The sequence below is a fragment of the Temnothorax curvispinosus genome, unplaced genomic scaffold (assembly GCF_003070985.1).
Source record: "Temnothorax curvispinosus isolate PA1 unplaced genomic scaffold, ASM307098v1 QBEX01016763.1, whole genome shotgun sequence".
Taxonomy (NCBI): Eukaryota; Metazoa; Arthropoda; class Insecta; order Hymenoptera; family Formicidae; genus Temnothorax; species Temnothorax curvispinosus.
Genome location: NW_020226543.1, coordinates 22,389 through 36,606, shown reverse-complemented (window position 1 = coordinate 36,606; position 14,218 = coordinate 22,389). Strand labels below are relative to the sequence as shown.

The 14,218-nt window shown below is 36.7% G+C and overlaps 4 protein-coding genes across 6 annotated transcripts; 2 read left to right on the top strand and 2 right to left on the bottom strand.

The window, feature by feature from the left end:
- Positions 1 to 978: 978 nt before the first annotated feature.
- Positions 979 to 3,275, top strand: LOC112466943 (replication factor C subunit 3). The gene is made up of 5 exons (XM_025035307.1): positions 979 to 1,114; positions 1,579 to 1,716; positions 1,916 to 2,078; positions 2,198 to 2,516; positions 2,626 to 3,275. The coding sequence occupies exons 1-5, from the start codon at positions 1,028 to 1,030 to the stop codon at positions 2,981 to 2,983; spliced, it is 1,065 nt and encodes a 354-aa protein (XP_024891075.1). The 5' UTR covers positions 979 to 1,027; the 3' UTR covers positions 2,984 to 3,275.
- A 63-nt stretch (positions 3,276 to 3,338) lies between these two features.
- LOC112466944 (succinate dehydrogenase cytochrome b560 subunit, mitochondrial-like) lies at positions 3,339 to 4,930 on the bottom strand. The gene is made up of 5 exons (XM_025035308.1): positions 4,737 to 4,930; positions 4,604 to 4,660; positions 4,156 to 4,352; positions 3,902 to 4,044; positions 3,339 to 3,558 (listed from the first exon to the last, which is right to left on the bottom strand). Exons 1-5 carry the CDS (start codon positions 4,754 to 4,756, stop codon positions 3,454 to 3,456), a joined length of 522 nt encoding a protein of 173 aa, XP_024891076.1. The 5' UTR covers positions 4,757 to 4,930; the 3' UTR covers positions 3,339 to 3,453.
- Positions 4,931 to 6,020: 1,090 nt separating this feature from the next.
- On the top strand, positions 6,021 to 7,393 carry LOC112466966 (lysosomal aspartic protease-like). Its single transcript, XM_025035349.1, has 3 exons — positions 6,021 to 6,052; positions 6,559 to 6,721; positions 6,758 to 7,393. The coding sequence occupies exons 1-3, from the start codon at positions 6,021 to 6,023 to the stop codon at positions 7,391 to 7,393; spliced, it is 831 nt and encodes a 276-aa protein (XP_024891117.1).
- A 378-nt stretch (positions 7,394 to 7,771) lies between these two features.
- On the bottom strand, positions 7,772 to 13,948 carry LOC112466942 (spermatogenesis-associated protein 20). Of its 3 annotated transcripts, none has more exons than XM_025035304.1 (13): positions 13,748 to 13,948; positions 11,414 to 11,599; positions 10,900 to 11,281; positions 10,647 to 10,772; positions 10,383 to 10,472; positions 10,037 to 10,300; positions 9,790 to 9,969; positions 9,398 to 9,607; positions 9,126 to 9,318; positions 8,853 to 9,024; positions 8,582 to 8,787; positions 8,138 to 8,334; positions 7,772 to 8,044 (listed from the first exon to the last, which is right to left on the bottom strand). In XM_025035304.1, the coding sequence occupies exons 2-13, from the start codon at positions 11,557 to 11,559 to the stop codon at positions 7,772 to 7,774; spliced, it is 2,439 nt and encodes an 812-aa protein (XP_024891072.1). In that variant the 5' UTR covers positions 11,560 to 11,599; positions 13,748 to 13,948. The 3 variants fall into 3 exon arrangements, with proteins under 3 accessions (XP_024891072.1, XP_024891074.1, XP_024891071.1); XM_025035306.1 differs by having other exon boundaries at positions 13,890 to 13,945; XM_025035303.1 differs by lacking the exon at positions 13,748 to 13,948 and adding an exon at positions 12,818 to 12,963.
- Between the last annotated feature and the right edge of the window lie 270 nt (positions 13,949 to 14,218).

Below are 14,218 nucleotides of genomic sequence, written 5' to 3'. Positions count from 1 at the left end.
TCTTTCAAATATTCAAGGTTTGTAAATTCGTAACTTTAATATATGACGCGGGGCACATAGTATAATTTCATGTTTTAAAAATGTATAATAAAAAATGTTTTTATGCAACTCGATAATCTTGCAATTTTGCGGTATTTGGCATAGCATCAACAACATTTGTCGCAAGTATATAATTTTTTATACATAAATGTCAAATATTTTTATGACATATTGATATTTTTATTAAGGACACATTTATTTTGTATACCTGTAGTAATGCCATTTAGAGAGAATTGAAAAATATATATATCTTATAGTATTGAACAATGTTATAATTAATAATGTTATAATGTTATAATTAATGTCTGCAATACATTTGAACAGCATAACTGTGCAATAATTGATTATATGATCTTTGTCTGAAAAATAACAAAATGTATTTTATGCATTTATACGCAATTTATGCGTTCTATAATAGTATTGTCCTAGAAGAATCAGTTTAATTACTGTGTAATTAAATTTTTCTGGCGAAAATAAATATATGTTGCACAATTTACGAATTGTTAGAATTAATTTCTTCCTTATTTAAGAATTTTTATTTTATATTGCCCTTTATTTCGAGCTGTTTTCTGTTAGTTCAACTTTGCCGATTCTCCTGCTCTGTCAATTTTTGAGATTCATGAGTTTTGCGATTTAATATTCCGAATTCTCGGAATTGCAATTCTTGGACCTTCGAAATATTTTGAAAATTTTAGGAGTGTTACCTTCTTGCCCCAATTATATTCTTCATCGACTTTCGGGATTTAAAATCCTGAATTCTTGGCTCGCAATTTGTAGAATTTTAAATACCATTTTCTCGTTAATTTTATTCCTTTGATATTTTTGAAAGTTTAAATTTTCGTGATTTTATGACTGCCGATAATTATTGCTGGTAAAGTCACTGATATCTTTACCGACTGTGACAATTATTAGCTTTGTTTGTGAAATACGATAATTTTTGGATCGAGTAACGTTCGACATTTGTGATAGGTTTGCAAAAACTGATAAAATGAGTTTATGGGTTGACAAATATCGTCCAACGACACTTGCGAAATTGGATTACCATCTCGACCAAGCGGAGGACTTGAAAAATATGGTAAGATATTAAGTCGAAGTAATATTGGAACATTGTGTGGAGAATGAGAGGTTAGCCGGCTAAAAGCGCGCCTTCCAAAGAAAGACAATAACAAATGTTTTTCGAAATAGAATAATACAATAGTTGGATGAATATGATGAGTTTTTGGATGATATGCATTTCACGAGTTACGAAATAAAAAAATTACATCAGCTTTAAAATTCATTTTAATAAAAATATACAATAACATAGATAATTTATAACAGATTCAAATTATATCTTTAAAATTATTTTTAATGTAGAAATGAAAATTTTGCTGGAATGCATTACAGAATTATATTAGGTTGGCCAATAAGTCCGTGCGGTTATTTATAAGTAACATTTATAAGTAAAAAACCGCACGGACTTATTGGCCAACCTATTATCTAGTTAGCTGGAAAAATCTGAATTATTTTTACTTTATTTCTATTTTTAAATTAAACCAGGTGCAGAAACGAGACTTTCCACACTTATTAGTACATGGACCCTCTGGCGCAGGAAAGAAAACTCGAATATTATGTATTTTAAAGGAACTTTACGGGGCTGCGGCTGAGAGATTAAAAATAGAAAACATGCAGTTTGAGGTAATTAATTTTTGTCTTGTCTCAATTACGTTAAACTATCATTTAAAAAAAATTTACCTTTACTGTATTACAACAGTTGGTTTTTGCACATTTATGGTCATCTGCATTTATGGTATTCTGCAGATTAGATAGAACATATAAGACATTAATTAAAAGATTATATTTGATAATTTGCTATCCTTGTATATGGTGCTTTCAGACACCGTCTAAAAAGAAATTAGAGATACTGACGATAAGCAGTAATTATCACACAGAAGTAAATCCAAGTGATGCAGGGATATACGACAGAATTGTTGTCATGGAATTAATAAAGTCGACTGCGCAAACCCATCATATAGATATAGGCCAGAAGGAGTTTAAAGGTATTTAAGAAAACGGCATTAGAACATTTTTCATTCTTATGCGTTACAAATGTTTTGTGTGACAAAAATAAAGACTAATTACATAGAAAACTAAAATTACAATTTTATTATACAAATAGTGGTGCTGCTGTCAAACGTGGATCAACTTACGAGGGATGCGCAGCACGCGCTTCGCAGGACAATGGAGAAATACATCAGTACGTGCCGACTGATTCTTTGCGCGAATTCAACGTCGCGAGTTTTGCCCGCGATTCGATCGCGATGCGTGCGAATCCGAGTCCCCGCGCCAACTGCCTCCGAGATCAAAAGCATTTTACACTCGATTTGCAAACGCGAAGGACTCACTCTACCCGATGAGTTAGCCAATCGGCTGGTTGAGGCTAGCAATAGAAATCTTCGACGAGCAATACTGATGCTCGAGGCTTGCAAAGTCGAGCAGTAAGTAACACGAAATAAATACATAGAGATATATGTGAAAAATTCACTAATTTTTAAATCGTCAAGCTTTTTTCTTCATAGCTTTAAAGAGTCTTGTTTTGGTTTTCAGGTATCCATTTAATGCTGATCAAAAGGTAGCAGAACCGGATTGGCAAGTATACATACGAAATACAGCCAGTATGATGGTCTCTGAACAGTCCCCCAAAGTGCTTCTGGATGTACGCAACAGATTTTACGATCTGTTAACGCGTGCTATACCGAGCGATCTAATCTTCAGAGGATTGTTGCAAGAATGCGTAAAAAATTGTGACGATCAGTTGAAACGAGAAATTATCGATGTCGCGTCGGAGTATCAGCATAGAATGATACGTGGTTCAAAACCAATATTTCATTTGGAAGCTTTTGCCTCGCGGTTTATGGCGATTTACAAGAAATACATCGAATCATCCTTGGACGGTTTTATATAAAACTGTCTGTACTTCTAAGATCTATTTGTAAAATAAATATTTTTTATATCTTTGATAAAACGGTCACGATACAGTAAACTCTTTATCTAACAATAAGTATGCTTTATTGATAATTTAAAAAGCGTAAATTTAAGCCGTATAGTTTTTTTATAATCATTTCTGTATAATTTCACAGGTTTTCATCTCGCTTTCTGTATTTTGTGATTGTGCTAAAAAATTCCTGTTTTTTAGTCCCTTATTTAGTATTATTTCTTCGTTTGTGCCTTAAGACTTGTACTATCTTTTTACAAAAATAAACAAATTATGCTAAACACTTATTCGATTCTAAATCAGAGTATGAAAAATCGAACACATATAAGGTCTAATAAATTATTTTATTCCGTAATTGAGGCATTAATTCAATGTAGTTATAATATAATATGATGATACAACTAATTTTAAAGAATTGTTTCCTGAAGAATGTACGTCACTTACATCGCTGCAAGTGCAAGTGCGGAGATTGCTGCCAGGGCAGATACCACATATCCAGTGCTATACACTTTTTTAATCGATAGAAACATTCCCAAATCCCAAGCCTGCAAATTCATAAGAACACATATGATAATTTATTGATATAGCGTTAAAATGTGAAATGCTAATGAGATTATCGTGCCAACTCCTGAACAATAATGGAATGTAAGTTAAATATAATAATTGTCGATTTACATTGCCATTTTCAAATTAATATAATAAGAATTAGACAACCATACAGACAATTATTTTCAACTTTGTCTCCAACTTTGGCATGGACAACAGATTCTCATAGACAAATATCCTCTATAAATTTGAACCAATTCTCATCATATTGATTTGAGCAACCATCCTCCTTAAAATAAGACCACATTTATCATATAATTATTTAATATTGCAGTCACATACCAAATGACGTATTCCATTGAACAAGTGATAAGTAGCAGGCAGCGCAAGTAACATTTTGCCAGCGAACAGTACAGGCAAAGGCAAGCACAAATTATCCACTGTTTCTATAAAACAGGGGATACCGCCGGGTATAAACAACGTGCCTGAAACATAAGATTTACAGATTCAACAATATCCAACTTGGGGGCATACTCGCATTACATATACATTAGATAAACTAAACTGAATATATAAATTAGGATTATATATCTTACCTAAACCAAGGAACATTGCGTAACTGGCGAGCATAATACCAGTAGTGCGATGCGTTATTGAGAGCACCGTCGTTAACTGAATTTGATAGATGGTCATGTGCGGCGATAACGGTCTCTTCAGACGCATGTTCTTCTCGTCGTGGGATTCGCATGTCGCGCTCGAAAGTAACGGTTTCGAAACCGTGGAGCTGAGAGGGCTGAAACAAGCATACGCTTTGTCAACATCTTATTGCGACTTGCCAGACACAATCAATAGAAAATAAAGTGACAAGATTCATATGATAAACATGAGTATTCAAACTAAAGCTACGCGAGTAAATAGTGTTGCGTTTAATCCACACATGATAATCTTGTGACTACTTTCGTAAAAAATAAATAGAAATTATAAGTATTCTTTATATTCTGACAGTTATGTAAATAAGAGGTTATGCATTATGTAAGGACTTACCTGCATGTGTATATGCTTCGGAAATGTCGAAAATCGACATTACGCCGGCAGAGAAGTCTAAAAGAAGACATCGTTTTCGTTTCAATCAAACAAGCAACATGTTTCAAAATAAAAAGCAAATTTTACGACATACCTAGCGTAGACCAGCGCCATATTTTTGTTGACGTTTACGTAAATATACGCTGCACTTTCGGCGGTTGATAAGCAAGTGTGTCAAATCGCGGATACGATTTTTATAAATTATTGCAACGAGATTGATGCACAGGAACTTTAACGCAGTAATAACGCAATGTCTCTTTAAACGTCATAAATAATTTCTGATGACGTGAACAGACTGGACAGCGGGAAATTGTCAACCAAGTTCAAGCTTTGTTTGACGTCGAAGAGGAGATAAAACTGATAATTAAGCAAATCGCCACGATCTTATACTCGGACTAGATTCATTGATTTAAATTTTAATTATTTACTTACAAAAATTTTTGTATCACATATATTAAAAAAAAAAAATTTTTGAATTTTTAAATTTTTATATTTATTTATTTATTAGCGATCGACATTACATGTTCTGTACATTTATAAAATATTTTTTGTACATATGTATATGAAAGACTATTGTTTTGTGTAGATGTCTCGAAAGCGCGCGCATGTGTGATTTAACAAGTTTTATAAAATTCAACAATTCAATTTTACCATTAATTTTACCAATTTAATTTTACTGTCTGGAATAATACCAGTGCCATTGCTATCAATACTTCGCTCTATTATTTGTCTACTTGCGACAGATACCTATCACTAACGACTGAAATTTTGATTGAAATCGAGGTTGAAATTGAATCTTTGGAAAATATAGAGTAAAGTTACTTCATCGTTTAGAATTGTAAAGTCATCTTTGATTATTTCATATAACTAATTAGTAATTTATAATATATATACGTTCGATTTAAGTATAACGACGATAGACACCCCTGTGAAAATCAAGAAATAAAATCTGAGATAGAGACACTTAGCAAGTGTCACACACTCATGAGAAATTGCTTTTAAATTGTTAAATTTGCTTAACGTGAAAACATACGTGACAATTCCTGTAATTTAGAGAGAGATATATAATATAATTTATAATTCCTCAACTGTACACACGTATGCATATACATGCTGAAACTAGGGTTTTAGTAACAGAAAATTTATCAGAGTAGTACAACTGGTTTATCATGACCATTGCTACATCAATAGAATACTAGAATATTAATAGAATTCACGCTTTAAAATCGCATTTTCACATTGAAGTACATAAATACTACGCGATCTCCATCCGTTTTGGATTGGAACCTATCTTTTAATTCGATCTTCCCAGGTACCAACTAAAACTTTTCTCGTTCTTTCTCAACGAATATCTATACATTTGTTTATCAGTTGCAGCATGCTGCCGATTTACTTGTGCTTACGAATGATGTACTCACAAATAAAGAAGGCTCCCAAGTGTAAATCGCATAATGTCAAAGCTATACAGATTTGTTGTTGGATAAGGGGATGACTGAAAAGTCTATGATTCGATCTCAGCCGCGTATTAAGAGAAGGATTAAGGGGAGGAGAGTTTAAGAGGAAGATTCCTCGTTTAAAGTGGAGAAGAAAAAGTTCAAGAGAAAAAGAATAAATAGAGTAACAGAAGTTTTGTGTCAAATAACTGGAACTTCACAGTCTGGTATCAGTTGCAGACACAGCGATAAGAGTCTTATTCCAAACCTTAAAGACCCCCCGTTATTTAAATAATCAAAAAGTGAAATTCATCATTTATAAGCTTAAGATCTTTGCGATATAAGCACAAATATTAAATATCCAAATTTTATGGACTATTGGGCGTATATTTTTTGTCAGTTCTTGCTTTTCTAGCAAATTAGCTATGTTACATAAGATTTGATTAAATTCTTACGGTTTTAATTTTTCAAATTTGGTATCAGATCAAGTTATTTGGTTCAGATCAAGGTATCACTTTTCGACACTAAATACTCAGGTCTCTGGGTACCATCCAAAGACTGCGACGTTAGTCAACCTGCTTGCTCGGAACATAATAAAAACGACAATACGATGTCCTTGTCATACGTCAGACATGGATTACCATTTAATATTACTTAACGCCATGAGAGAATGTATGGAATGTTATCTATAGATACCATAAGGATTGGACGTTTTATACTTAAATCACAGACGTTCGGAGAGGTTTTCAATTTCCATCCAACAATGTTTTGGTCACAATGGGACGGCGTTCTGAGGATGGGTTATCCCGCCTTATCTCTCTTTAATGAGACGCCTACTATTGTCTCCAAAAACGAGATTCATGAAAAAATCGTTGCACCAACTTTTAGCTTCTATCTGAATCGAAAGCACAACTTACATTCCAACGGTGAACTACTATTGGGTGGCACTAATCCTTCCCGTTACGAGGGCGAGTTGACGTATGTGGATGTTACCCGGCAAAAATACTGGCAATTTAAAATAGATAAGATTAAAACAGAAAGGAACACCTTTTGCTCGGAAGGCTGTCAAGCTATCCTCGACACGGGCTTCTCTATGATAGCTGGACCACCGCAGACTATCGTAGCTCTTAAGCTAGAGATTGGTTTTAATGAAATTGTGGCGTGCCGCGAGATTCCTAATTTGCCTCATATCAAATTCGTCATAGGTGGTAAGACGTTTCGACTCACTGGCCAAGATTATGTCAGGAAGGTCACAGAAGACCGATGCATTTGCATGCTCCAAAGTATTCCATATAACCATCTTTTAAAGAACTTCTAAGCCCTTTGCTTTATAAGCACAAATATCAAATATATCCGAATTTTACAGATCGTTGGCTGTGTATTATTTTGATCTGATACCAAATTTGAAAAAATTAAAACCGTAAGAATTTAATCAAATTTTATGTATCTTCATTTCCGACCAAGTACGTGCAAATCAGATCTGTATAAGTTTGGCATATGCCATTTATACTTGAAACCTTCCCTTGTCAGTCGTGCTAGCAACCGAGTATATTAATCTACGAGCTAAGACTGTACTATTTAACATTATATTATGCAATTTTTGGCGACGGCGTCTTCCCTACTTCGTTGTTCCGTCGTTTTCGACGTTTTGTGGGACGCGCGTCGCAACGTAAATAGTAACGCGTGATCTAGCCACTTATAAATCGGTAAACACCTTTTTATCCAACTCAGAAATGAGGAGGCTGGTGTTTGAGATGGGTAGAGAGCATGAATAATCACGGCATATGAAGGCCGTCGCCCGGTTTTTCTGCGGCTTCATTCTTTTAACAATCATGTTTCTACGGAACAGTATGTTGTCCGATTGCTCAGCATCGGCTAATATGAGCACTCTACCAGGCATCAGACGCTCGCGGATTATGTCCAACATCTCAATCGTCTCCTTGGCATCCGTTTTCCCTGTTACGTAAATCTGAAAAGAAAGACCCATTGCAGACACGTGTCGAGAGCTTACAATCTCACGAAAGCGCTATTGTCAGCGGCTTTTAATAGCAGAGGCACGCACCTGCGTCGGGTGATGATATTCGATTAGCGATAACATCATTTGTGGACATGCAGCCGGACAGCTCACAAGTTTGTTGCCGAACGCGCACAGAAGTTTCTCAGCTTTATTCCTGAGATCGTCGCGATCCAGGTAAATCGCTAGGCGCAACATATTGGAACACGCGATTGAATTACTAGACGGCTGCGCGCCATCGTCAGCTGCAACAAAAGACGTTAATAAAATTTATTAAACTGACGATCTATATGTATGTGAATTCTAGGACTAAGAATGTAGTGAAATATTTAATAGATAATGGTGTAAAGACTTGGATGCGATAATCTTTACGGCAGAATTAGATTTCGCTTGACTTTGTTTACTTGACGTAATGGTCACTGCGTTACGTGCGTTTTAAATCTTGACATTTAATGATCAAACTAAAATTATTAGAAAAGCAGCCAAACGTACAGTCTTTCATTCGTGTAAGTATTGAAGACTCCTCGGCCATAGCGAAGTAACCGCCATCCTCCGAGTCCCAGAACAATCGATCCTGAGTATCCTGCAGCTCCTCGGCAAATTCGATCCAATGCGGGTCGAAGGTGGCCTCGTACAAGTCGAGCAATCCCTTCACGAGGAACGCGTAATCCTCATGAAAGCCAGGTATCGGTGCGCTCCTATAAATCGTATCATAGATTATTTTGCATGCGTGACATGAATGCAGATGTATAACAGTATTTACCTCTGTATAATTTTGTCGTCCGTCCTACTGCGATAACAACTGCGAAGCAGTATGCGTTTCTTTTTATCAAATAGATATCGCTCCACGAATGTGGCAGCTTCTGTCGCTGCTTCAACATACTTCTTGTTTTTCACAGCTATTCCAGCACGCGCAAGGCCACTTATCATAAGACCTGTAAATAGATTTAAAAAAAATCGTAATCAGACATTACGGAAATGAGTGTCACGAAATCTGTCACGGCGACGATGACACAAACTTATCATAATTCATTACCGTTCCATGCTGTTACGATCTTGTCGTCCAGGCTGGGCCACGGTCTATTTGTTCTGTCGAAAAACAATATAGTACAGGCCTCGTTTATATACTTTTGTGTGTCCTCTACGCTAAGCTTAAAATGATTAGCGGTATCCTCTATTCCCGACTCCATCCAAAATACGTTCTTGCCTGTAAGCTCGCCATGAGGATCCTGTATTGCAGAACAATATCGCATTCACAAATTTTGCTTTATAAATATCTTGTTTTACGATTTCGATTGTAAAACATACTTGTGGGCTTTCTACATTTCCCTCCTTCCGCACTGAGAATTGTCGGCAGATAAGGTCAAAATATCTAACATTGTCCTTACCAGGTACTTTCTTTTTTAAAAGAGTCTTAAGACTGTCATAGGTCCAAACATAAAATGCGCCTTCCCGCTTCGCTGGCGCATCTGACTTGGGTAGCGAGTCCGCGTCCTCCGCGCTGAAGAAACCACCTTCCTGAATAATGTACATGCTGTAAATATTTTATATCCTCCTACATGTTTGTCGCTCTGTACAACTTTGATTTCAAAAAGTCTAAGTGAGGGAAAATATTTCTTGTAAGTTAGAATGAGCATTGTATCTAGGAAATACATTCAAAATACTGCTAGACGAACAAATAAAAAAGCAATATATAATACCATGTGTTGCAGCATACGTAGGACGTACACCGCGATATCGTCCACGATATCGGAAAAGAAGGTATCTTTCGTAATGATGTACGCGTCAGCGTAGCATTGTATTAACAGAGCTTGATCGTAAAGCATTTTCTCGAAGTGAGGAACTCTCCATCGAGCGTCCACGGTGTACCGGTGAAATCCCTGAAAGACGAACAATTTAAAACTATACGATTCGCGTGTTGTAATAGCGAAAACGAAGGGGCCTTACTTTCCCTATGTGATCGTGAATTCCACCGTAAGCCATTTTCCTCAAGGTATTCAGGGTTGCATCTAAAGACATCTCAACCAACATGGCAGAAGTACTTAGAACGTGCATACTGAGAAGAAAATTTAAATTGCACGGTTCGGGAAATTTCGGTGAGTTCGGGTTCGTGGCGGATGAGCTGCCAAATCCGCCGTATTCCTTATCGTATATGTTCATTAGAACGTGAGCGCACAAGAAAGCGCAATCAATCGCAGGAACTCCATCGTCCTGTGTCACAAAGATCAATGAATAAGATACGATGTTATAAAATAGTTTTAAAGTCTCGAAATCTTTAGTAGCATTTGCTCACTTTCACGTCATGTCTGCTCGAGGCCAATTCCTTCAAACGTTCTGCTATAGTAGTGGCGGACTTGACCATTTTGTTTTTCTCCTCCGTCCACTAGAACAAAAGAAAATATCATTTATGTACCTATAATTTTATCCTGTAGGACAAAAATAAGATTTAATTCGCACAATTATATATGACAAATTAAATGCGAATTCGTAACGTAAATCAAGCAAAAATGTTCGTATCAGATAAAAGTATCATGCATAAGAAAGTATGTGCATATACCTCCTTCGCAATTCGTGTCAAGTACAACGTAAACATTGCAGAGCTGAAGTATGTTCCGCCCGTTAACGGCATCAAATCCGGCGTCAGGAAAACACTCAATGGCCAACCGCCGTGGCCTCTCAATCTCTGTAAAATGTAGATACCTCTTCGTTAGTATATTCAACAGAATTAATATATAATTATAAGTAGCATATACATTTTGCTGTTTATTCTTGGCCCTCACATAGTGCATAGCAATAAATTTGACACCTGCCTGAATAAACATCATGCACATCATGTCGATATCAGGCCTCTCTTCTCTATCCACTTTGATATTAACGTAGTTCTCGTTCATAATTTTCGCGACTTCTTCGTTCTTAAACGATTCCTTCTCCATCACGTGGCACCAGTGACACGTAGAGTAGCCGATCGACACAAAAATTAGCTTATTTTCCTTCTTCGCCTTTTCCAGGGCCTCGTCGCCCCAGGGATACCAGTCCACAGGATTGGTCGCATGTTCCAATAGATACGGCGACTTTTCCAGCCTCAAGCGATTCTTTTTCACTTCAGGCTGATCGGTTTCTTTCTCGCTATCCTGTCGGGACGTCGACGCCGTTCTGGCGGATGTCGACAGAATAGGCACTGACTGGCACAACCTGGTTTTTTTTAAACGTGATTGGTTAATAATCATCTTCAAACTTTAGTTTTTACCAAACAATAAGCAATACAATATAAATATAATAAATAAAATATATATAATCGTGTGCATGTGTACGTAATATAATTACTTCTTCATATCGCACTCAACGGAGGGTAGAGCACTTTTGGTGAGATACTTTTTGCGATACCCTTGCGTTCCCGCACTCCACTGTTTCTTAGATAACTCAGATATGCAGCGAGCTATTGATGATGAGTTACATCTTCCCGAAATCATAACACGCTTGGCATGGAGAATACACGCAGTGAAGATGATCCTGGACACACAATATATACAGCGCCGATTAATTATTAAATAATAATTAAATCAAATTAATTTCAATTATTAATTATGAAATAAGCAGTATTATAATAGCGTTGCTCATTTAATGGACGCATAATAACCAGGCAAAAATAAGCAGTTTCTTTCAATAAAAATAGAGAATTTATAAAAGTAAAAATCAAAATTTCTGAATTATTTCGGTAAATATTGGAGTAAAAAGTTTTACGTTTTATTTTTATGAAATTAATTGCCAAACGTGCAATTTTCCATTTAAAATATATTAATTAAAAATCGAATACCACAATTTATTTATTTTCGCGTCTACAGCATTCAAAAGTAGAACTATCTAAAATTACAATGCGTAAGCACGGTAAAAGTATATAAAATTAAAATATATTAATATACAAATTGTTTAAGTATGTCTAAAATAAATAGCTATACTTCAGCAATGCATTCTAGAGCATACAGGGTGGCCCACTTAATCCGATATTCAATTCAGAAAGTGTATTGAATTTAAATAGAAAATTAAATGTATCAGTAGCACAGAAATACAGGATTCAAATCTCCGGAGTATTCAGGGGGAAAGCTGGAAGTGAAGAGGGATTTTGTGGGAGGAATCCCGTAACAGAACAGTGAGGGATTCGGGGGAAAAAAAGGGATGCTATACTCCATATCCGTAAAAATGTTGGTGGGAGAGCGAGGGGGAGGGACACTCAAATATTTCGTGGAAACGGGAGATAAGAAAAGAGGTCCCCTGCTGCATTTCAGGGGCATGTGAGAGGGAGTGTTTTCACGGCACCCGTTGCACGATGTTATGCCTGGCGATAGTAAGGATGTCGGGTCGACATTTTTGATAACCTCGCTTGAATTTTATATTTCTATGCTAAAATACTTAATTGTATTTTTAAAAGTGCATTGAAGTAAAATATTCGAAAACGGCGAGTACTTTGCGAGATGTAGCTCGCGCATTTAGAAACGCGCTCTCGCAAAGCCGTTGTCAAAATTCGCGGGTCACCCGGTACAGCGAGCGAGAGTAGAAAATGGCGGTTGCCCGTTCTATCGAGCGATTATTATCGCGCGACAGCGCGATGTCCGGCGGAAAAATCGCCTGGCGAGTCGCGAATCCGTGAGCGTCGAGCTTCCGACAGCGGAATCAGATAAGAATTAATAGATAAGCGCGCGTCCGCTGATAACGGCGATACGCATTACGTACGGGGAGGTGTTCGGTCCAGACGTAGATTCGGCGTAACCTCGAATTCTCCTCGTCGATTCGCGCTGCCAGATAGCGCGCCGATATCGGGCTAATTTGCTGCGCACTTCGCGGCATATGCATGCGCGTCGACTGCCGTCGAGAGCTCAGCTGCTCGACCGAGCTTGCGCGATGCGCAACGTGGTCACGATGTCACGTGACCAAGTGCGCCGTGCGCGAACCGATTATGAAAGATGTTTTCCCGCTTCATTAATAACAGCAATAATAAAGAGAAATTATATTGATGAGCCAATGGAAATGATCATTATGTCTGTTTCTATCTAATGTTGATTGACTTTAATTTCGATTTAATGTACTTTTTATCCTTTTCTAGTTCTGAGATTGACCCCTGCATTGATAGACCTATATATATTGTTTATATATTAGAGCGACTCTGACCAACGACCTCTGATTGAGTTGACCGAAGATTAATTCAATCCGGCTAAATTACCTGAGGCAAAATTATTCTTAATTATATAACTTGTTTCTTGATTTAATCTTTTATCCATACGTTAACAAACTAACATTATTACGTACGTGATAATAAGTTAATCGCCGCGATTGACAGATTTTGACGTACAAAAGTGATTTTTTATTTTTGGCGGCCTTACGATAACGTACGCTTCTGCTATGAAAATATTATTGAATGGCGGGACTATTAATATAACGTCAATAGTCTAAGACGCAATAAACGTGCAAACGCAGCGCCAATTAATTGAGAATTAAGGCTCGAATCTTTAGAATCGCAAATTAGTAGAAGAGGAAAGAGAGTATCATATATTCCCTAAGTTCCATACTTAAATTCTTGATATATTCCCGATACATGTCTCGAATATATTATCTCAAGCATGAGATGCAAGAAGGTGGAGCTAAATCAACGGAAGCTTCTCTTACCTGACATGACAACGTCGTTTTAATCGGCAGTATCCACATCTTGGAATGACGGCTACGTCTCGCGATAAACAGGTCAATAAGCACCGACGATCTAAAAAGGCCTATATACCACGTGCGCCCGCAGCTGTCATGCACTATTTACGTTTCTGGAGGATCCGCAAACGGGAACCGCTCGTTGTCGTGGAGTTCTGCCGCCCGATGACCGATCAATAATCGGGCAGATAAAATACAAACGCGGAGTTCCGCGCGTTCCGAAAACTATTTTCCTTCGCCGTGCAGGCAGATTTCCAGAAATTTTTAACTATTTTAATATTTTTTATGACCCAAAATATACAAAATTTGAAAATTTTAAAGAAATCAGGAAGGGGGTCGTTATACTCAATATTTAGAAATATTTCAAAAATAATGCACCGGCATACATTCGACGGTAAAGTATCAAAGAGAATATGATCAAATAATTAAGAAATATAA

Excerpts from the sequence above, each read along its gene's own strand:
- LOC112466943 (XM_025035307.1), top strand. The coding sequence starts at position 1,028 with ATGAGTTTATGGGTTGACAAATATCGTCCAACGACACTTGCGAAATTG. Across the intron at positions 2,079-2,197 it reads AGGCCAGAAGGAGTTTAAAG|TGGTGCTGCTGTCAAACGTG; the intron begins GTATTTAAGAAA and ends TTATACAAATAG. Across the intron at positions 2,517-2,625 it reads GAGGCTTGCAAAGTCGAGCA|GTATCCATTTAATGCTGATC; the intron begins GTAAGTAACACG and ends TTTGGTTTTCAG.
- LOC112466944 (XM_025035308.1), bottom strand. The coding sequence starts at position 4,756 with ATGGCGCTGGTCTACGCTAG. Across the intron at positions 4,353-4,603 it reads CGAAGCATATACACATGCAG|CCCTCTCAGCTCCACGGTTT; the intron begins GTAAGTCCTTAC and ends TGCTTGTTTCAG. Across the intron at positions 4,045-4,155 it reads CGCAATGTTCCTTGGTTTAG|GCACGTTGTTTATACCCGGC; the intron begins GTAAGATATATA and ends CTTATGTTTCAG.
- LOC112466966 (XM_025035349.1), top strand. The coding sequence starts at position 6,021 with ATGCTGCCGATTTACTTGTGCTTACGAATGAT. Across the intron at positions 6,053-6,558 it reads TACTTGTGCTTACGAATGAT|ATCAAGTTATTTGGTTCAGA; the intron begins GTACTCACAAAT and ends ATTTGGTATCAG. Across the intron at positions 6,722-6,757 it reads TCAGACATGGATTACCATTT|TTATCTATAGATACCATAAG; the intron begins AATATTACTTAA and ends ATGTATGGAATG.
- LOC112466942 (XM_025035304.1), bottom strand. The coding sequence starts at position 11,559 with ATGATTTCGGGAAGATGTAACTCATCATCAATAGCTCGCTGCATATCT. Across the intron at positions 10,773-10,899 it reads TGTGCATGATGTTTATTCAG|AGATTGAGAGGCCACGGCGG; the intron begins GCAGGTGTCAAA and ends TACATTTTACAG. Across the intron at positions 9,970-10,036 it reads TTCACGATCACATAGGGAAA|GGATTTCACCGGTACACCGT; the intron begins GTAAGGCCCCTT and ends TTCGTCTTTCAG.